We start from the raw sequence: 24,948 nt of genomic DNA on the forward strand, positions 1-24,948 counted from the left end.
AGCAATCAGGGGAGAAGGGCCTTGGCCAGAGAGGTGACCAAGAACCCGATGGTCACTGACAGAGCTCCAGAGTTCCTCTGTGGAGATGGGAGAACCTTCCAGAAGGACAACCATCTCTGCAGCCCTCCACCAATCAGGCCTTTATGGTAGAGTGGCCAGACGGAAGCCACTCCTCAGTAAAAGGCACATGACAGCCTGCTTGGAGTTTGCCAAAAGGCACCTAAAGGACTCTCAGACCATGAGAAACAAGTTTCTCTGGTCTGATGAAACCAAGATTGAACTCTTTGGCTTGAATGCAAAGCGTCATGTCTGGATGAAACCTGGCACCATCGGTGAAACATGGTGGTGGCAGCATCATGCTGTGGGGATGTTTTTCAGCGGCAGGGACTGGGATACTCGTCAGGATCGAGGAAGAGATGAACGGAGCAAAGTACAGAGAGATCCTTGATGAAAACCTGCTCCATAGCGCTCAGAACCTCAGACTGGGGCGACGGTTCACCTATAAACAGGAAAACGACCCTAAGCACACAGCCAAGACAACGCAGGAGTTGCTTCGGGACAAGTCTCTGAATGTCCTTTAGTGGCCCAGCCAGAGCCCGGACTTGAACCCGATCTAACATCTCTGGAGAGACCTGAAAATAGTTGTGCAGCAAAGCTCCCCATCCAACCTGACAGAGCTTGAGAGCATCTGCAGAGGAGAATGGGAGAAACTCCCCAAATACAGGTGTGTCAAGCTTGTAGCGTCATACCCAAGACGACTCGAGGCTGTAATCACTGCCAAAGTTTCTTCAACAAAGTACTGAGTGAAGGGTCTGAATACTTATGTAAATGTCATATTTTAGTGTGTTTTTTTACTTATAAATAAAACATGTTTTTGCTTTGTCTGTATGGGGTATTGTGTGTAGATGATCCATTTTAGAATAAGGCTGTAATGTAACATAATGTGGAAAAGGTCAAGGGGTCTGAATACTTTCTGAATGTACTGTATATTATCTATAGTTATTTAATGAAGACACAAGAAAAACACACAAAAAATACTGTAAATGAAGAGAAATCATGTATTTTCATTAGTATATATTGATATATTACATAGCTTTAATTTATTTACGTTTCATTAGGAGATGTCAGTCTGCCATGTCTGTCGCGAAGGACACACCCTTTTCCGGAGAAACTGATACTGTCAAACTATTGGCAGGTGACTTGATGATGAAAGCCTTTACTGCTCTCTGATTGGCTGGGTCCGAGTTCTCATGCGAATGAGGCTCCCCCATGTCTGTCCAATGAACTGGAGGAAGGAGAACTCACCAATCAACAGCCAACAAACTACAAGTCTATTTTAATTGGAGTGAATGTACATAATTTAAATATCTGTATGTTAATTTATCTTTCCTTGGATTCTTTAAGTTCCTTTTCCAACACGGTGGCTATAAACGGACTAATTACATATTCTCTGACTTCTGTTTTTCATCAAAGTGACGATCGCAGAGGTGATCAGTTATTGTCTTCAGGACTCACGTATAGGGAGGGTTAAGTTGACTGACACAACTCTAGAAAGAGAAGGAGAAGGAGAGACTTTTTACAATGTGGAGGTCACCCAAATCAGTGGAGGCTGGTGGAGGGGAGGACGGCTCACAATAATGGCTGGACCAGAGCGAATGGAATGGAATCAAACACATAGAAACTCTGTGTTTGATGTATTTGATACCGTTCCACTCATTCCACTCCAGCCATTACCATGAGCCCGTCCTCCCCAACTAAGGTGTCACCAACCTCCTGTGCTCCAAATTATATTTCTACAGGAGGTGAAAAAATCATATAACTTTCCAGAATGTGTTGATATCCCACAACCCCCTCTGCCTGCCACCAAACACCCAGACACACACTGAGTAATGTGTTGATATCCCACAACCCCCTCTGCCTGCCACCAAACACCCAGACACACACTGAGTAATGTGTTGATATCCCACAACCCCCTCTGCCTGCCACCAAACACCCAGACACACACTGAGTAATGTGTTGATATCCCACAACCCCCTCTGCCTGCCACCCAAACACCCAGACACACACTGAGTAATGTGTTGATATCCCACAACCCCCTCTGCCTGCCACCAAACACCCAGACACACGCTGAGTAATGTGTTGATGTCCCATAACCCCCTCTGCCTGCCACCAAACACCCAGACACACACTGAGTAATGTGTTGATATCCCACAACCCCCTCTGCCTGCTGAGTAATGTGTTGATGTCCCATAACCCCCTCTGCCTGCCACCAAACACCCACACACACACTGAGTAATGTGTTGATATCCCACAACCCCCTCTGCCTGCCACCAAACACCCACACACACACTGAGTAATGTGTTGATATCCCACAACCCCCTCTGCCTGCCACCAAACACCCAGACACACACTGAGTAATGTGTTGATATCCCACAACCCCCTCTGGCTGCCATCAAACACCCAGACACACACTGAGTAATGTGTTGATATCCCATAACCCCCTCTGCCTGCCATCAAACACCCAGACACACACTGAGTAATGTGTTGATATCCCACAACCCCCTCTGCCTGCCACCCAAACACAGACACATGCTTTGATACTGTGCTGTCATTTTCATGCTTTATGGTGGGAAACTGTGCTCTTTCACTGTCAAGAAAACATTTTTGTAACCGAAAGTATTCCAAGACAATTTTAGCTAGGTACATGTGTATACCACCCACAGTATCAGGGTTAAGGGTAACTCAGCCACACTACCCTAAATGTAGGTATTCTTCTCTGTAAACTAGATTATATCACTAAATGTAGGTCTTCTTCTCTGTAAACTAGATTATATCACTAAATGTAGGTCTTCTCTGTAAACTAGATTATATCACTAAATGTAGTTCTTCTCTGTAAACTAGATTATATCACTAAATGTAGGTCTTCTTCTCTGTATAACTAGATTATATCACTAAATGTAGGTCTTCTTCTCTGTAAACTAGATTATATCACTAAATGTAGGTCTTCTTCTCTGTAAACTAGATTATATCACTAAATGTAGGTCTTCTTCTCTGTAAACTAGATTATATCACTAAATGTAGGTCTTCTTCTGAGAATCTTCAACAGTTTGTTATAGAACACATGAAGCATTTACGAACACGTTTTTAAACTTTACAAAACAAAAAGTATAGTACGAGTGTAGTATTCTGCATGAGTAGTACGATTCTATGTTATTCCATAGAGCATAGACAGACTCCTAGACCTGCTCATTTAAAAACCATTCAGATTCTATGTTATTCCATAGAGCATAGACAGACTCCTAGACCTGCTCATTTAAAAACCATTCAGATTCTATGTCATTCCATAGAGCATAAACAGACTCCTAGACCTGCTCATTTAAAAACCATTCAGATTCTGTCATTCCATAGAGCATAGACAGACTCCTAGACCTGCTCATTTAAAACCATTCAGATTCTATGTTATTCCATACAGAGGATATACAGACTCCTAGACCTGCTCATTTAAAACCATTCAGATTCTATGTCATTCCATAGAGCATAGACAGACTCCTAGACCTGCTCATTTAAAACCATTCAGATTCTATGTTATTCCATAGAGCACAGACAGACTCCTAGACCTGCTCATTTAAAAACCATTCAGATTCTATGTCATTCCATAGAGCATAGACAGACTCCTACACCTGCTCATTTAAAACCATTCAGATTCTATGTTATTCCATACAGAGCATAGACAGACTCCTAGACCTGCTCATTTAAAAACCATTCAGATTCTATGTCATTCCATAGAGCATAGACAGACTCCTAGACCTGCTCATTTAAAACCATTCAGATTCTATGTTATTCCATACAGAGCATAGACAGACTCCTAGACCTGCTCATTTAAAAACCATTCAGATTCTATGTCATTCCATACAGAGGATATACAGACTCCTAGACCTGCTCATTTAAAACCATTCAGATTCTATGTCATTCCATACAGAGGATATACAGACTCCTAGACCTGCTCATTTAAAACCATTCAGATTCTATGTCATTCCATACAGAGGATATACAGACTCCTAGACCTGCTCATTTAAAACCATTCAGATTCTATGTCATTCCATACAGAGGATATACAGACTCCTAGACCTGCTCATTTAAAAACCATTCAGATTCTATGTTATTCCATAGAGCATAGACAGACTCCTAGACCTGATCATTTAAAAACCATTCAGATTCTATGTTATTCCATAGAGCATAGACAGACTCCTAGACCTGCTCATTTAAAACCATTCAGATTCTATGTCATTCCATACAGAGGATATACAGACTCCTAGACCTGCTCATTTAAAACCATTCAGATTCTATGTCATTCCATACAGAGGATATACAGACTCCTAGACCTGCTCATTTAAAAACCATTCAGATTGTATGTCATTCAATACAGAGGATAGACAGACTCCTAGACCTGCTCATTTAAAACCATTCAGATTCTATGTCATTCCATAGAGGATTGTAACAGTCCTGACCTGTTTTATGTTGTTTTTTATGTGTTTATGGTCAGGGCATGTGTTTTGGGTGGGCAGTCTATGTTATCTTTTTCTATGTTGGTTTTGTTTGCCTGGTATGGCTCTTGATTAGAGGCAGGTGGTTTGCGTTTTCCTCTAATCAAGAGTCATATTTAGGTAGGGCATTCTCACTGTTTGTTTGTGGGTGATTGTCTCCTGTGATGTCTTCGTTGTGTTCGATGTTATTCACTCTCGGGGCTGTTTGGCTGTTCGTACGTTTCGATGTAACGTTCCTGTTCGTGAGTTTACGTTTGTCGATGTAAGTTTATGTTCAGGTTCCGTTCGTTACGTTTTGTTATTTTGTGTAAGTTTTGAAAGTGTTTTGTTTTGTTTAGTCGACGTCGTATTTGTAATAAAGATGGCTTATTTCCCTGACTCCGCATTTTGGTCTGAAGATCCTTCTCTCCTCACCTCATCTGAGGATGAGGAGAGCGACAGCCTTAACAAGGATAGACAGACTCCTAGACCTGCTCATTTAAAAACCATTCAGATTCTATGTTATTCCATTCAGAGCATAGACAGACCCCTAGACCTGCTCATTTAAACCATTCAGATTCTATGTCATTCCATAGAGGATAGACAGACTCCTAGACCTGCTCATTTAAAACCCATTCAGATTCTATGTTATTCCATAGAGCATAGACAGACTCCTAGACCTGCTCATTTAAAACCATTCAGATTCTATGTTATTCCATAGAGCATAGACAGACTCCTAGACCTGCTCATTTAAAACCATTCAGATTCTATGTTATTCCATAGAGCATAGACAGACTCCTAGACCTGCTCATTTAAAACCATTCAGATTCTATGTCATTCCATAGAGCATAGACAGACTCCTAGACCTGCTCATTTAAAAACCATTCAGATTCTATGTCATTCCATACAGAGGATATACAGACTCCTAGACCTGCTCATTTAAAACCATTCAGATTCTATGTCATTCCATAGAGCATAGACAGACTCCTAGACCTGCTCATTTAAAACCATTCAGATTCTATGTTATCCATAGAGCACAGACAGACTCCTAGACCTGCTCATTTAAAAACCATTCAGATTCTATGTCATTCCATAGAGCATAGACAGACTCCTAGACCTGCTCATTTAAAACCATTCAGATTCTATGTTATTCCATACAGAGCATAGACAGACTCCTAGACCTGCTCATTTAAAAACCATTCAGATTCTATGTCATTCCATAGAGCATAGACAGACTCCTAGACCTGCTCATTTAAAACCATTCAGATTCTATGTTATTCCATACAGAGCATAGACAGACTCCTAGACCTGCTCATTTAAAAACCATTCAGATTCTATGTTATTCCATAGAGCATAGACAGACTCCTAGACCTGCTCATTTAAAACCATTCAGATTCTATGTCATTCCATAGAGGATAGACAGACCCCTAGACCTGCTCATTTAAAACCATTCAGATTCTATGTCATTCCATAGAGGATAGACAGACTCTTAGACCTGCTCATTTAAAACCATTCAGAGACGATTACTCTGTAGCTCAAATCACTCTCCATCCTCATTGGTTAGGATAATGGTATTGTCTTCATTTAGTCCATCACATACCTACAGTATCTAACATAGAATCAGTTTCCTTCTTGTTATAGACAATCTTTAACCTACAGTATCTGACATAGAAGCAGTTTCCTTAATGTTATAGACAATCTTTAACCTACAGTATCTATTATAGAATCAGTTTCCTTATTGTTATAGACAATCTTTAACCTACAGTATCTGACATAGAAGCAGTTTCCTTAATGTTATAGACAATCTTTAACCTACAGTATCTGACATAGAAGCAGTTTCCTTATTGTTATAGACAATCTTTAACCTACAGTATCTGACATAGAAACAGTTTCCTTAATGTTATAGACAATCTTTAACCTACAGTATCTGACATAGAATCAGTTTCCTTATTGTTATAGACAATCTTTAACCTACAGTATCTGACATAGAAGCAGTTTCCTTATTGTTATAGACAATCTTTAACCTACAGTATCTGACATAGAAACAGTTTCATTATTGTTATAGACAATCTTTAACCTACAGTATCTAACATAGAAGCAGTTTCATTATTGTCATATTTTTTCAGCAGGTAAAAGTCAGGAGCCAATCTGTAGTGAGCACTGAGACAGAACATTGCAGTTGGAGCTTATGACACACACGATGAGAGACCTTCCTATTGTGTGTCAGTCGGGAGTGTTTGTGAGGACGTAGAGGGTTTGACGATGAGAGACCTTCCTATTGGGTGTCAGTCGGGAGTGTTTGTGAGGACGTAGAGGGTTTGACGATGAGAGACCTTCCTATTGGGTGTCAGTTGGGAGTGTTTGTGAGGACGTAGAGGGTTTGACGATGAGGGCGCTTTGGCAACTTGGCCTTGCATTCAGCTGGTGAGAGGGACGTTGCATTGACATCGGAGGAGATGAAGAGGGGTCTCCTCAGCAGAAGTAGATCTCTCCATCTATAGGAGGCTCTAGGTGCTGGGTATCTACGAAGACAAACAGAGAAACAGACTACAATCAAATCACTGTTGTATTTACACGGCCTAGTGAAAGTTTACACACCCATTGTACAGTATTCACATTTTGCTGCACAAACATTTGTAAATAATAATTTGATTAAAACATTTGATTAAATTGGATCATATTTTCAAGTATTATTTTGGCAGCATCATGTTATGGGTATGCTTGTCATCGGAAAGGACTGGGGAGTTTGTCAGGATCAGAAAAACATGAAGGGAGCAGTCTTCTGAAACCTAACTCTGGGATAGACTTGTTGAGGGGTTCTGATGGGTCCAGTCCTGATTTCTTTGAAACCTAACTCTGGGATAGAGTTATTGAGGGGTTCTGATGGGTCCAGTCTCAGTCCTGATTTCTCTGAAACCTAACTCTGGGATAGAGTTGTTGAGGGGTTCTGATGGGTCCAGTCTCAGTCCTGATTTCTCTGAAACCTAACTCTGGGATAGAGTTGTTGAGGGGTTCTGATGGGTCCAGTCTCAGTCCTGATTTCTCTGAAACCTAACTCTGGGATAGAGTTGTTGAGGGGTTCTGATGGGTCCAGTCCTGATTTCTCTGAAACCTAACTCTGGGATAGAGTTATTGAGGGGTTCTGATGGGTCCAGTCTCAGTCCTGATTTCTCTGAAACCTAACTCTGGGATAGAGTTGTTGAGGGGTTCTGATGGGTCCAGTCTCAGTCCTGATTTCTCTGAAACCTAACTCTGGGATAGAGTTGTTGAGGGGTTCTGATGGGTCCAGTCCTGATTTCTCTGAAACCTAACTCTGGGATAGAGTTGTTGAGGGGTTCTGACGGGTCCAGTCTCAGTCCTGATTTCTCTGAAACCTAACTCTGGGATAGAGTTGTTGAGGGGTTCTGATGGGTCCAGTCTCAGTCCTGATTTCTCTGAAACCTAACTCTGGGATAGAGTTGTTGAGGGGTTCTGATGGGTCCAGTCCTGATTTCTCTGATACCTAACTCTGGGATAGAGTTGTTGAGGGGTTCTGATGGGTCCAGTCCTGATTTCTCTGAAACCTAACTCTGGGATAGAGTTGTTGAGGGGTTCTGATGGGTCCAGTCTCAGTCCTGATTTCTCTGAAACCTAACTCTGGGATAGAGTTGTTGAGGGGTTCTGATGGGTCCAGTCCTGATTTCTCTGAAACCTAACTCTGGGATAGAGTTGTTGAGGGGTTCTGATGGGTCCAGTCTCAGTCCTGATTTCTCTGAAACCTAACTCTGGGATAGAGTTGTTGAGGGGTTCTGATGGGTCCAGTCCTGATTTCTCTGAAACCTAACTCTGGGATAGAGTTGTTGAGGGGTCCTGATGGGTCCAGTCTCAGTCCTGATTTCTCTGAAACCTAACTCTGGGATAGAGTTGTTGAGGGGTTCTGATGGGTCCAGTCCTGATTTCTCTGAAACCTAACTCTGGGATAGAGTTGTTGAGGGGTTCTGATGGGTCCAGTCTCAGTCCTGATTTCTCTGAAACCTAACTCTGGGATAGAGTTGTTGAGGGGTTCTGATGGGTCCAGTCCTGATTTCTCTGAAACCTAACTCAGGGATAGAGTTGTTGAGGGGTTCTGATGGGTCCAGTCCTGATTTCTCTGAAACCTAACTCTGGGATAGAGTTGTTGAGGGGTTCTGATGGGTCCAGTCTCAGTCCTGATTTCTCTGAAACCTAACTCTGGGATAGAGTTGTTGAGGGGTTCTGATGGGTCCAGTCCTGATTTCTCTGAAACCTAACTCTGGGATAGAGTTGTTGAGGGGTTCTGATGGGTCCAGTCTCATTCCTGATTTAAATTTGCGTGAAAATCAGAGACAAGGTCTGAATATTGCTGTCCATCAATGACTCCCAAATAAATGTACTAAGCTTGAGTAATAATGACAAAAACAATGATTAAATGTCGCCCGAAGAGTAACGCACAGATGGAGGTATCGTATTCAAATTGTTGCCAAAGGTGATTACACCAAGTATTAACTCTCGGTGTGAAGACATAAGCAATAAAGACAACTTAGTTTTTAAATGTGAAATTCATTTGGAAAACCCTCAGATCCCAGCCCCAGCACATAAAGATATGGCACTGTAGTAGAACTGCCCACAGACCCAACAGCCAATAACTGGACTGGATTGTGGTCTCAACAACATTCTAACGCTTTATTTTAACTGTAGTGTAGTTACACCTGCTGACTGTCCTCCCTGTCTCAACACTGTAGCGTTTACCTGGTGACTGTCCTCCCTGTCTCAACACTGTAGTGTAGTTACACCTGCTGACTGTCCTCCCTGTCTCAACACTGTAGCGTTTACCTGGTGACTGCGTACCCTGATCCTTCTTCTTCTTCTTGTCCTTCTTGTTCTGGCTCCTGTCTTTAGCCAGCTGCAGCAGTCTGTTAGGTATCTGGTTCTGACTGTCTACACTATGGGCCTTTAGGGCCGGGGCCTCAGAGAAAGGGTTTCGGCTCTTCCCTTTTGACGAGGTCGGGGAGTCTTTCCTGGGAGAGGAGGAGAGCTCAGTGGGGTCCATTGGGTCTTTGTCCAGGGAGGTAGAGGAGGGGAAGTGGGAGGAGTCGTCTGAGGTGGAGGAGGGAGTTCTCTGTATCCACCTCTGTTGGAGATGACAGGAGGAATGGTTATGAATAGGGTATTACATTATATTAAACATTATAATAATGTTGTCTGAGTCGGTAAAGCCACCGGGTTTCTTCATGCATCGTGAACGACAGAAACAGACATCTCCCTGGTAAGAAGAAGGACAGGGATGTTGTTGTTGCTTCATGATTAACAACTCATGGTGTAATCATAACAATGTACAGGAACTCAAGTCCTCGAGTCCTCGAGTCCTCGAGTCCTCGAGTCCTCGAGTCCTCGAGTCCTCAAGTCCTTTTGTTCAGCTGACCTAGAATTCCAAACAATCAAATGCCCACCACATTATCTCACAAGAGAATTCTCTTCGATCATAGACACAGCCGTGTATATCACCCCCCAAGCAGATACCTCGACGGCCCTCAAGGAAATTCACTGGAAACTAAACTCAAAACCGTATATCCTGAGGCTGCATTTATTGTAGCTGGAGATTTTTAACAAAGCTCATTTGAGAACAAGGCTCCCTAAATTATATCAGCACATCGACTGTAGCACATTGACTGTAGCATATCGACTCTAGCACATTGACTGTAGCACATTGACTGTTGCATATCGACTGTAGCATATTGACTGTAGCACATTGACTGTAGCATATCGACTGTAGCATATCGACTGTAGCATATTGACTGTAGCATATTGATTGTAGCATATCGACTGTAACACATTGACTGTAGCATATTGACTGTAGCATATTGACTGTAACACATTGACTGTAGCATATTGACTGTAGCATATCGACTGTAACACATTGACTGTAGCATATTGACTGTAACACATTGACTGTAGCATATCGACTGTAGCATATCGACTGTAGCATATCGACTGTAACACATTGACTGTAGCATATCGACTGTAGCACATTGACTGTAGCATATTGACTGTAACACATTGACTGTAGCATATCGACTGTAGCATATCGACTGTAGCATATCAACTGTAGCATATTGACTGTAGCATATCGACTGTAGCATATTGACTGTAGCATATTGACTGTAGCACATTGACTGTAGCATATTGACTGTAGCATATTGACTGTAGCACATTGACTGTAGCATATTGACTGTAGCACATTGACTGTAGCACATTGACTGTAGCACGCGGGCAATACACCGGACCACTGCTACACTAACTTTCACAACGCATACAAGGCCCTCCCTCGCCCTCCCTTCGGCAAATCCGACCACGACTCCATCTTACTCCTACCATCCTATAGGCAGAAACTCAACCAGGATGTACCCGTGACTAGAACCATTCAACGCTGGTCTGACCAATCGGAATGCACGCTTCAAGATTTTGGGGCGGCAGGTAGCCTAGTGGTTAGAGCGTTGGACTAGTAACCGAAAGGTTGTTAGACCGAATCCCTGAGCTGAAAATGTACAAATCTGTAGTTCTGCCCCTGAACAAGGCAGTTAACCCACTGTTCCTAGGCCGTCATTGTAAATTAGAATTTGTTCTTCACTGACTTGCCTAGTTAAATAAAGGTTTAATCATTATTTTTTTAATCATAATTAAACAAGCGAAATGTCGGTATAGGGACAAAATGGAGTCGCAGCTCAACGGCTCAGACACGAGAGGTATGTGGCAGGGTCTACAGGCTATGTTACGCTAGGCTAGGTTACTAAATGACTATCGCCCCATAGCACTCACTTCTGTCATCATGAAGTGCTTTGAGAGACTAGTCAAGGATCAAATCCCTTCCACCTTACCTGCCACCCTAGACCCACTTCAGTTTTGCATACTGCCCCAACAGATCCATAGACGATCCAATCGCCATCACACTGCACACTGCCCTATCCCATCTGGACAAGAGGAATACCTATCTAAGAATGTTGTTCATTGACTACAGCTCAGCATTCAACACCATAGTACCCTCCAAGCTCATCATCAAGCTGGAGGCCCTGGGTTTCAACCCTGCCCTGTGCAATTGGGTCCTGGACTTTCTGATGGGCCGCCCCCAGGTGGTGAATGTAGGAAGCAACATTTCTACTTCGCTGATCCTCAACACTGGGGCCCCACAGGGGTGTGTGCTCAGGCCCCTCCTGTACTCCCTGTTCACCCACTGCGTGGCCATGCACGCCTCCAACTCAATCATCAACTTTGCAGACGACACAACAGTAGTGGACTTTATTAACTTCTTAGGGCTAGGCCCCTTTTTTCTCCACTTCCTGTCTGAATGACGTGCCCAAAGTAAACTGCCTGTAGCTCCGGCCCTGAAGCCAGGATATACATATAATTGGTACCATTGGAAAGAAAACACTTTGAAGTTTGTAGAAATGTTAAAATAATGTAGGAGAATAACACAATAGATATGGTAGGAGAAAATCCAAAGAAAAAGTAAAGACAATACATAAAAAATATGATAGATTTTATAGTATAGATATAATAAAGATAGCATTGCATATATAGTATAGTATAGGTAATATAGATAGTATAGTATAGATAATATATTACACAAATTAAACATATTATAGTACAGATAATATAGATAACATAGTCAGTATAGATAATATATTATAACTATGATATTTATTATAGTATAGATAATATAGATAATATAGATAATATAGATAGTATAGTATAGATAATATAGATAGTATAGATAATATAGATAATATAGTATAGATAATATAGATAGTATAGTATAGATAATATAGATAGTATAGATAATATAGATAGTATAGTATAGATAATATAGATAGTATAGATAATATAGATAGTATAGTATAGATAATATAGATAGTATAGATAATATAGATAGTATAGATAATATAGATAGTATAGTATAGATAATATAGATAGTATAGTATAGATAATATAGATAGTATAGTATAGATAATATAGATAGTATAGATAATATAGATAGTATAGTATAGATAATATAGATAGTATAGATAATATAGATAGTATAGTATAGATAATATAGATAGTATAGATAATATAGATAGTATAGTATAGATAATATAGATAGTATAGATAATATAGATAGTATAGTATAGATAATATAGATAGTATAGTATAGATAATATAGATAGTATAGATAATATAGATAGTATAAATAATATAGATAATATAGTATAGATAATATAGATAGTATAGTATAGATAATATAGATAGTATAGATAATATAGATAGTATAGTATAGATAATATAGATAGTATAGATAATATAGATAGTATAGTATAGATAATATAGATAGTATAGTATAGATATTATAGATAGTATAGATAATATCGATAGTATAGTATAGATAATATAGATAGTATAGTATAGATAATATAGATAGTATAGATAATATAGATAGTATAGTATAGATAATATAGATAATATAGATAGTATAGTATAGATAATATAGATAGTATAGATAATATAGATAGTATAGTATAGATAATATAGATAGTATGGTATAGATAATATAGATAGTATAGTATAGATAATATAGATAGTATAGATAATATAGATAATATAGATAGTATAGATAATATAGATAGTATAGTATAGATAATATAGATAGTATAGATAATATAGATAATATAGATAGTATAGATAATATAGATAATATAGATAGTATAGATAATATAGATAGTATAGTATAGACAATATAGATAGTATAGTATAGATAATATAGATAGTATAGTATAGATAATATAGATAGTATAGATAATATAGATAATATAGATAGTATAGATAATATAGATAGTATAGTATAGATAATATAGATAGTATAGTATAGATAATATAGATCGTATAGATAATATAGATAGTATAGATAATATAGATAGTATAGTATAGATAATATATATAGTATAGTATAGATAATATAGATAGTATAGTATAGATAATATAGATAGTATAGTATAGATAATATAGATAGTATAGTACAGATAATATAGATAGTATAGTATAGATAATATAGATAGTATAGTATAGATAATATAGATAGTATAGTATAGATAATATAGATAGTATAGTATAGATAATATAGATAATATAGTATAGATAATATAGATAGTATAGATAATATAGATAGTATAGTATAGATAATATAGATAGTATAGTATAGATAATATAGATAGTATAGATAATATAGATAGTATAGTATAGATAATATATTATAACTATGATATTTATTATAGTACAGATAATATAGTATAGATAGTATAGATAATATAGATAGTATAGTATAGATAATATAGATAGCATAGTATAGATAATATAGTATAGATAGTATAGATAATATAGATAGTATAGTATAGATAATATAGATAGTATAGTATAGATAATATAGATAGTATAGTATAGATAATATAGATAGTATAGTATAGATAATATAGATAGTATAGTATAGATAATATAGATAGTATAGTATAGATAATATAGATAGTATAGTATAGATAATATAGATAGTATAGTATAGATAATATAGATAGTATAGTATAGATAATATAGATAATATAGTATAGATATTATAGATAGTATAGTATAGATAATATAGATATTATAGTCAGTATAGATATTATAAATATGATAGATTGTCACGACTCCGACCGAAGGTGACTCTCCTTCCCGTTCGGGTGGCGCTCTGCGGTCGTCGTCACCAGCCTACTAGCTGCCACTGACTCTTTTTCCTCCCCCTCCTTATGTGTTTATTTGTATCACCTGTGTTGAGGTGATTTATAATTAGTGGGGCTTTATTAGTCAGCCAGCCCGTACGGTTCTTTGTGCGGGATTGTTCAGCTGTATGTTGGATTCGGGAGTAGATGAACGTTTGTTTGTTTCGTTCAGCAATTGTATTTTGGACTGGGTTTTTTGTCCTCCGTGTAGGGGACATTTGTTTGTTGCACCCAGTGTTAATTCGTGTGGACATTGTTTGCCAGTTGTGCATTAAAAGCACCATATTTGAACTGTCTGTTGTTCCTGCACTTGACTTCACACCCCCCCGACACCCAAAGCGTTACATAGATATTATAGTATATATAGATAGTATAGTATGGCTAGTATAGTATAGATAATATATTATTAATATGATATATATTATTGTACAGATATTATAGTATATATATATATGATATTGATAGTATAGTATGGCTAGTATAGTATAGATAGTATATTATAACTATGATAGATATTATTGTACAGATGTTATAGTATGGTAATAATATAGATAGTATAGTATAGATGGTATACTATAAATATGATAGATATTATAGTATAGATATAATATAGATAGTATAGTATAGTTAATTTGATAAATATTATAGTACATATAGTATAGTATAGATATAATATAGATAGTATAGTATAGTTAATATGATAGATATTATAATATAGATATAATATAGATAGTATAGTATAGTTAATATGATAGATATTATAATATAGATAGTATAGTGGATAGTGTTGATAGTGTAGAATAAAGTTGATGGATATAAAATTATAGATAGTATAGTATAGATAATATAGATAGTATAGCATAGATAATATATTATAAATATGATAGATATTATAGTACATATATTATAGTATAGGTAGCACAGATAATATATTATAAATATAATAGATATTATAGTACATATATTATAGTATAGATAGTACAGATAATATATTATAAATATCACATATAGTATAGTATAGATATGCTATGGATATTATAGTATGGATAGTATAGTAGATACAATATTATAAATATGATACGATATTATGGTATAGATAGTTTAGTATAGATAATAGTTTTGAATAAATATCATAGATATTCTAGCATAGATATTATAGCTTCTTACCTTAGCCATTCTCATGTGTTCTACCCTCTCCATTTCTCTGTGTATGTTTTCTCTGTCTCGATCTAGTTTCTTCTGAGCGTCTCTCAGTCTCTCTAGATCTATCAGATAGTCCTTCTTCTTCCTTTGTAGCGCCACCCTCTCCGTATCTAGCTCCCTGCTCCTCCTCCCCGTCTCCTCTTCCTGTACCAGGAGCTGCACCTCCCTGTCTGTCAGCTGCTGCTCCCGCACCTCCCACTCCCTCTCCCTCCTCCTCTTCTCCTGGTCGTGTGTGGCCTGCTGGCGCTGCAGCGTGGCCAGCTCCTGCCTCTGTTTCTCCAGGCTGCGTTGTTTCTCCTGCTCGATCAGGGAGTTGTGGCGGGAGGAGGGCCGGGAGGAGGAGAAGGAGGTGAGGCGTTCGGGGCGGTTGGTGAGAGCCTGGCGCTGATCCTCAATGAAGCTGTCCTGCTGGACCACCACTGCCTGCAGGGAAACAGAGACAGATACACCACTGTCTGTGGGGACACAGAGACAGATACACCACTGTCTGTGGGGACACAGAGACAGATACACCACTGTCTGTGGGGACACAGAGACAGATACACCACTGTCTGCAGGGACACAGAGACAGATACACCACTGTATGCAGGGACACAGAGACAGATACACCACTGTCTGCGGGGACACAGAGACAGATACACCACTGTCTGCAGGGACACAGAGACAGATATACCACTGTCTGCAGGGACACAAAGACAGATACACCACTGTCTGTGGGGACACAGAGACAGATATACCACTGTCTGCAGGGACACAGAGACAGATACACCACTGTCTGCAGGGACACAGAGACAGATATACCACTGTCTGTGGGGACACAGAGACATATACACCACTGTCTGCGGGGACACAGAGACAGATACACCACTGTCTGTGGGGACACAGAGACAGATACACCACTGTCTGTGGGGACACAGAGACAGATACACCACTGTCTGCAGGGACACAGAGACAGATACACCACTGTCTGTGAGGACACAGAGACAGATATACCACTGTCTGCAGGGACACAGAGACAGATACACAACTGTCTGTGGGGACACAGAGACAGATACACCACTATCTGCAGGGACACAGAGACAGAAACACCCCTGTCTGTGGGGACACAGAGAGAGATACATCACTGTCTGTGGGGACACAGAGACAGATACACCACTGTCTGTGGGGACACAGAGACAGATACACCACTGTCTGTGGGGACACAGAGACAGATACACCACTGTCTGCAGGGACACAGAGACAGATACACCACTGTCTGTGGGGACACAGAGACAGATACACCACTGTCTGCAGGGACACAGAGACAGATACACCACTGTCTGCAGGGACACAGAGACAGATACACCACTGTCTGCAGGGACACAGATACACCACTGTCTGTAGGGACACAGAGACAGATACACCACTGTCTGCAGGGACACAGAGACAGATTCACCACTGTCTGTGGGGACACAGAGACAGATACACCACTGTCTGCAGGGACACAGAGACAGATACACCACTGTCTGTGGGGACACAGAGACAGATACACCACTGTCTGCAGGGACACAGAGACAGATACACCACTGTCTGTGGGGACACAGAGACAGATACACCACTGTCTGCAGGGACACAGAGACAGATACACCACTGTCTGCAGGGACACAGAGACAGATACACCACTGTCTGCAGGGACACAGATACACCACTGTCTGTAGGGACACAGAGACAGATACACCACTGTCTGCAGGGACACAGAGACAGATTCACCACTGTCTGTGGGGATACAGAGACAGATACACCACTGTCTGTGGGGACACAGAGACAGATACACCACTGTCTGCAGGGACACAGAGACAGATACACCACTGTCTGTGGGGACACAGAGACAGATACACCACTGTCTGTGGGGACACAGAGACAGATACACCACTGTCTGTGGGGACACAGAGACAGATACACCACTGTCTGCAGGGACACAGAGACAGATACACCACTGTCCGCAGGGACACAGAGATAGATACACCACTGTCTGTGGGGACACAGAGACATATACACCACTGTCTGCGGGGACACAGAGACAGATACACCACTGTCTGTGGGGACACAGAGACAGATACACCACTGTCTGTGGGGACACAGAGACAGATACACCACTGTCTGTGGGGACACAGAGACAGATACACCACTGTCTGTGGGGACACAGAGACAGATACACCACTGTCTGTGGGGACACAGAGACAGATACACCACTGTCTGCAGGGACACAGAGACAGATACACCACTGTCTGCGGGGACACAGAGACAGATACACCACTGTCTGCGGGGACACAGAGACAGATACACCACTGTCTGCAGGGACACAGAGACAGATACACCACTGTCTGCAGGGACACAGAGACAGATACACCACTGTCTGCAGGGACACAGAGACAGATACACCACTGCCTGCAGGGACACAGAGACAGATACACCACTGTCTGCAGGGACACAGAGACAGATACACCACTGTCTGCAGGGACACAGAGACAGATACACCACTGTCTGTGGGGACACAGAGACAGATACACCACTGTCTGCAGGGACACAGAGACAGATATACCACTGTCTGCAGGGACACAGAGACAGATACACCACTGTCTGTGGGGACACAGAGACAGATACACCACTTTCTGTGGGGACACAGAGACAGATACACCACTCTCTGTGGGGACACAGAGACAGATATACCACTTTCTGCAGGGACACAGACACAGATACACCACTGCCTGTGGGGACACAGAGACAGATACACCACTGTCTGCGGGGACACAGAGACAGATACACCACTGTCTGTGGGGACACAGAGACAGATACACCACTGTCTGCAGGGACACAGAGACAGATACACCACTGTCTGCGGGGACACAGAGACAGATACACTGCACATAAACACATAGTCAGACTGAAGTGAAGAGGAGTCATTCAGCTTCTTCTGGTTAAGTACAACACAGCTAGTCCCAAGTCATCAGGCGAGAGGACAGGTGAGGACACTGACCTGCAGGGTGCTGAGCAGGTCATGGAGGTGGCTCACACTGTGGAGGACCTGCTAGAAGACAACAGAGATGGATCACACTATGAAGGGTTGGAGGACCTGATAGAAGACAACAGAGATGGATCACACTGTGAAGGGTTGGGGAACCTGATAGAAGATAACAGAGATGGATCACACTATGAAGGGTTGGAGGACCTGATAGAAGACAACAGAGATGGATCACACTGTGAAGGGTTGGAGGACCTGATAGAAGATAACAGAGATGGATCACACTATGAAGGGTTGGAGGACCTGATAGAAGACAACAGAGATGGATCACACTATGAAGGGTTGGAGGACCTGATAGAAGACAACAGAGATGGATCACACTATGAAGGGTTGGAGGACCTGATAGAAGACAACAGAGATGGATCACACTATGAAGGGTTGGAGGACCTGATAGAAGACAACAGAGATGGATCACACTATGAAGGGTTGGGGAACCTGTTATGTTCTGGGGTGTATATATATGTTCTGGGGTGTATATATTATGTTCTGGGGTGTATATGTTATGTTCTGGGGTGTATATATATGTTCTGGGGTGTATATATTATGTTATGTTCTGGGGTGTATATATTATGTTATGTTCTGGGGTGTATATATTATGTTATGTTCTGGGGTGTATATATTATGTTATGTTCTGGGGTGTATATATTATGTTATGTTCTGGGGTGTATATATTATGTTATGTTCTGGGGTGTATATATTATGTTATGTTCTGGGGTGTATATATATATTATGTTCTGGGGTGTATATATATATTATGTTCTGGGGTGTATATATTATGTTCTGGGGTGTATATATTATGTTATGTTCTGGGGTGTATATATATGTTCTGGGGTGTATATATTATATTATGTTCTGGGGTGTATATATTATGTTATGTTCTGGGGTGAATATATATGTTATGTTCTGGGGTGTATATATATATTATGTTCTGGGGTGTATATATTATGTTATGTTCTGGGGTGTATATATTATGTTCTGGGGTGTATATATTATGTTATGTTCTGGGGTGTATATATTATGTTATGTTCTGGGGTGTATATATATGTTCTGGGGTGTATATATTATGTTATGTTCTGGGGTGTATATATTATGTTATGTTCTGGGGTGAATATATTATGTTATGTTCTGGGGTGTATATATTATGTTATGTTCTGGGGTGTATATATTATGTTATGTTCTGGGGTGTATATAATATGTTATGTTCTGGGGTGTATATATTATGTTATGTTCTGGGGTGTATATATTATGTTATGTTCTGGGGTGTATATATTATGTTATGTTCTGGGGTGTATATATTATGTTATGTTCTGGGGTGTATATATTATGTTATGTTCTGGGGTGTATATATATGTTATGTTCTGGGGTGTATATATTATATTATGTTCTGGGGTGTATATATATATTATGTTCTGGGGTGTATATATTATGTTATGTTCTGGGGTGTATATAATATGTTGGTCAGATATATTTCTTACCTCATTCTTCCTCTTCAGTAACAGCATCGTGGCATTCTCCCCCTGACAACACAAAGATCCTTACAGAACACAGACGAGGAGTGTGTGTGTGTGTGTGTGTGTGTGTGTGTGTGTGTGTGTGTGTGTGTGTGTGTATTGGAGCTATCCCCATCTGCTGGGAAGACACCACAGTAGTCATTATATACGGGCCATTATTACACAACTAACGTCCTGTGTTATTTAGGGTTCTGTATTAGATAAGGGCAGGGCAGGACGAGTCCCTCGGCTAATTCATGGCAGAGACAGATTAATGCATCCTAATGACTCTGCTCAAGTACAATACTTTAATGATGTAATGAGTTCTATGAACAGAACTGTACCGACACAACCACTTCCTGGTCAGCCACATGGCCTCAGAGCCTCAAACACACGCACATATTTTTAGATGGTATACTGTCAGATATAGCTTGGTGTATTGAGGACCACCAGCTGGTATACAGATATAGCTTGGTGTATTGTGGACCACCAGCTGGTATACAGATATAGCTTGGTGTATTGTGGGTAACCAGCTGGTATACAGATATAGCTTGGTGTATTGTAGACCACCAGCTGGTATACAGATATAGCTTGGTGTATTGAGGACCACCAGCTGGTATACAGATATAGCTTGGTGTATTGTAGACCACCAGCTGGTATACAGATATAGCTTGGTGTATTGAGGACCACCAGCTGGTATACAGATATAGCTTGGTGTATTGTAGACCACCAGCTGGTATACTGTCAGATATAGCTTGGTGTATTGAGGACCACCAGCTGGTATACAGATATAGCTTGGTGTATTGTAGACCACCAGCTGGTATACAGATATAGCTTGGTGTATTGTGGACCACCAGCTGGTATACAGATATAGCTTGGTGTATTGTGGACCACCAGCTGGTATACAGATATAGCTTGGTGTATTGAGGACCACCAGCTGGTATACAGATATAGCTTGGTGTATTGTGGACCACCAGCTGGTATACTGATATAGCTTGGTGTATTGTGGACCACCAGCTGGTATACAGATATAGCTTGGTGTATTGTGGGTAACCAGCTGGTATACAGATATAGCTTGGTGTATTGTGGACCATCAGCTGGTATACTGTCAGATATAGCTTGGTGTATTGTGGGTAACCAGCTGGTATACTGTCAGATATAGCTTGGTGTATTGAGGACCACCAGCTGGTATACAGATATAGCTTGGTGTATTGTGGACCACCAGCTGGTATACAGATATAGCTTGGTGTATTGTGGGTAACCAGCTGGTATACAGATATAGCTTGGTGTATTGTAGACCACCAGCTGGTATACAGATATAGCTTGGTGTATTGTAGACCACCAGCTGGTATACAGATATAGCTTGGTGTATTGTAGACCACCAGCTGGTATACAGATATAGCTTGGTGTATTGTGGGTAACCAGCTGGTATACAGATATAGCTTGGTGTATTGTGGACCACCAGCTGGTATACAGATATAGCTTGGTGTATTGTGGACCACCAGCTGGTATACAGATATAGCTTGGTGTATTGTGGACCACCAGCTGGTATACAGATATAGCTTGGTGTATTGTGGACCACCAGCTGGTATACAGATATAGCTTGGTGTATTGTGGGTAACCAGCTGGTATACAGATATAGCTTGGTGTATTGTGGACCACCAGCTGGTATACTGATATAGCTTGGTGTATTGTGGACCACCAGCTGGTATACTGTCAGATATAGCTTGGTGTATTGAGGACCACCAGCTGGTATACTGTCAGATATAGCTTGGTGTATTGTGGACCACCAGCTGGTATACTGTCAGATATAGCTTGGTGTATTGTGGACCACCAGCTGGTATACAGATATAGCTTGGTGTATTGTAGACCACCAGCTGGTATACAGATATAGCTTGGTGTATTGTGGACCACCAGCTGGTATACAGATATAGCTTGGTGTATTGAGGACCACCAGCTGGTATACTGTCAGATATAGCTTGGTGTATTGTGGACCACCAGCTGGTATACTGTCAGATATAGCTTGGTGTATTGTGGACCACCAGCTGGTATACAGATATAGCTTGGTGTATTGTAGACCACCAGCTGGTATACAGATATAGCTTGGTGTATTGTGGGTAACCAGCTGGTATACAGATATAGCTTGGTGTATTGAGGACCACCAGCTGGTATACAGATATAGCTTGGTGTATTGTGGGTAACCAGCTGGTATACAGATATAGCTTGGTGTATTGAGGACCACCAGCTGGTATACTGTCAGATATAGCTTGGTGTATTGTAGACCACCAGCTGGTATACAGATATAGCTTGGTGTATTGTGGGTAACCAGCTGGTATACAGATATAGCTTGGTGTATTGAGGACCACCAGCTGGTATACAGATATAGCTTGGTGTATTGAGGACCACCAGCTGGTATACAGATATAGCTTGGTGTATTGAGGACCACCAGCTGGTATACTGTCAGATATAGCTTGGTGTATTGTGGGTAACCAGCTGGTATACAGATATAGCTTGGTGTATTGTGGACCACCAGCTGGTATACTGTCAGATATAGCTTGGTGTATTGTGGGTAACCAGCTGGTATACAGATATAGCTTGGTGTATTGTGGGTAACCAGCTGGTATACAGATATAGCTTGGTGTATTGTGGACCACCAGCTGGTATACAGATATAGCTTGGTGTATTGAGGACCACCAGCTGGTATACAGATATAGCTTGGTGTATTGTGGGTAACCAGCTGGTATACTGTCAGATATAGCTTGGTGTATTGAGGACCACCAGCTGGTATACAGATATAGCTTGGTGTATTGAGGACCACCAGCTGGTATACTGTCAGATATAGCTTGGTGTATTGTAGACCACCAGCTGGTATACTGTCAGATATAGCTTGGTGTATTGAGGACCACCAGCTGGTATACTGATATTGCTTGATGTATTGTGGGTAACCTTCTTCAGTACACCGTCTGACTCTGTCCTGCGAAGGTCTGCTCTGTCCTCTCCCTCTTCTTTGTCCCCATCTATACAACAAAGGACACTCATCAGATATGCAGAAGACATGAAGCCCGGCATCAACACCAGTCGCACAAAACATCAAGGCTTGAGAACGAGATGAAACCAAGGATTGAGAATGAGATCAAACCAAGGCTTGAGAATGAGGTCAAACCAAGGCTTGAGAATTAAGTAAAACCAAGGCTTGAGAATGAGGTCAAACCAAGGCTTGAGAATGAGGTCACACCAAGGCTTGAGAATGAGGTCAAACCAAGGCTTGAGAATGAGATCAAACCAAGGCTTGAGAATGAGGTCAAACCAAAGCTTGAGAATGAGATCACACCAAGGCTTGAGAATGAAATCAAACCAAGGCTTGAGAATGAGGTCAAACCAAGGCTTGAGAATGAGGTCAAACCAAGGATTGAGAATGAGATCAAACCAAGGCTTGAGAATGAGGTCAAACCAAGGATTGAGAATGAGATCAAACCAAAGCTTGAGAATGAGATCAAACTGATCAACTGGAAGCTCTAAGTTAAAGGGATCCATCTTTGATCTTAAACTCCATTATTGACATGATAAACAACTAAAACAGAGGCCAACCTGAGGTTCTCACGGCTTCTCAACCCTTGATAATGAACAGTTATTATGTATTACTGACAGGGAGTTGTCTTACTCTTAGAGAAGTGTATCTGGTGAGAGTCAAAGCCTCCGAAGGTCTCGGCCCTGCGAAGGAGACATGCAGAGCCCAGGCCCACCACTCCTCCTCCTCCTCCTTCTGTCTCTGGGACACACACCACCTGCTGCCCCACCATCGCTCCTCCCAGAGTACCGTTCACCAGCGCCTGCAACGTCTCCACTGTCACAGAGAGAGAGAGAGAAAGAGAGAGAGAGATTGAAAGATAAGGGGGAGAGAAATTGCAGAAGAACAGAGAGAGAGAAATAATTTCACAAACCAAATTATAATAACTATGTTACTGACCGTACTGTACCGTATATATTAACAGTGTTTCTAATCTTTGCACCAATATCTTCTAATCTAAATAAAACACTCATTGCAATCAATCTTCCCAGTACGCGCTCACATCAGAGGAGAACATCTGATAGATTCAGAAGACAGTGAACGTTAATGAGGCATTGGAAGACACAGTTAGGTCTAATACACCATGTCTACAGTCTGGCCTCCACCCCATTAGATGGACTATTGTTACCACACCATGTCTACAGTCTGGCCTCCACCCCATTAGATGGACTATTGTTACCATGTCTACAGTCTGGCCTCCACCCCATTAGATGGACTATTGTTACCATGTCTACAGTCTGGCCTCCACCCCATTAGATGGACTATTGTTACCACACCCTGTCTACAGTCTGGTCTCCACCCCATTAGATGGACTATTGTTACCATGTCTACAGTCTGGCCTCCACCCCATTAGATGGACTATTGTTACCATGTCTACAGTCTGGTCTCCACCCCATTAGATGGACTATTGTTACCATGTCTACAGTCTGGCCTCCACCCCATTAGATGGACTATTGTTACCACACCATGTCTACAGTCTGGCCTCCACCCCATTAGATGGACTATTGTTACCATGTCTACAGTCTGGCCTCCACCCCATTAGATGGACTATTGTTACCATGTCTACAGTCTGGTCTCCACCCCATTAGATGGACTATTGTTACCATGTCTACAGTCTGGCCTCCACCCCATTAGATGGACTATTGTTACCACACCATGTCTACAGTCTGGCCTCCACCCCATTAGATGGACTATTGTTACCATGTCTACAGTCTGGCCTCCACCCCATTAGATGGACTATTGTTACCATGTCTACAGTCTGGTCTCCACCCCATTAGATGGACTATTGTTACCATGTCTACAGTCTGGCCTCCACCCCATTAGATGG

At 41.0% G+C, this 24,948-nt stretch overlaps 1 protein-coding gene across 2 annotated transcripts in view; it reads right to left on the reverse strand.

The window, feature by feature from the left end:
* Window positions 1–5,555: 5,555 nt before the first annotated feature.
* The window catches only part of LOC129834797 (A-kinase anchor protein 13-like), a 109,334-nt gene continuing 89,941 nt past the window's right edge, over window positions 5,556–24,948 (reverse strand). The window contains exons 17-23 of one of the 2 annotated variants that reach the window (XM_055900083.1): window positions 23,715–23,897; window positions 23,000–23,070; window positions 20,039–20,080; window positions 18,519–18,566; window positions 15,467–15,925; window positions 9,354–9,651; window positions 5,556–7,045 (exon numbers count right to left, since the gene is read on the reverse strand). In XM_055900083.1, coding sequence (XP_055756058.1) covers window positions 6,996–7,045; window positions 9,354–9,651; window positions 15,467–15,925; window positions 18,519–18,566; window positions 20,039–20,080; window positions 23,000–23,070; window positions 23,715–23,897 — 1,151 coding nt within the window. In that variant the 3' untranslated portion in view covers window positions 5,556–6,995. Of the gene's footprint in view, window positions 7,046–9,353; window positions 9,652–15,466; window positions 15,926–18,518; window positions 18,570–20,038; window positions 20,081–22,999; window positions 23,071–23,714; window positions 23,898–24,948 lie in introns of both variants that reach the window. The other variant, XM_055900082.1, reaches the window with a different exon arrangement.

Source organism: Salvelinus fontinalis, chromosome 35, assembly GCF_029448725.1.
Source record: "Salvelinus fontinalis isolate EN_2023a chromosome 35, ASM2944872v1, whole genome shotgun sequence".
In the NCBI taxonomy this organism is placed as follows: Eukaryota; Metazoa; Chordata; class Actinopteri; order Salmoniformes; family Salmonidae; genus Salvelinus; species Salvelinus fontinalis.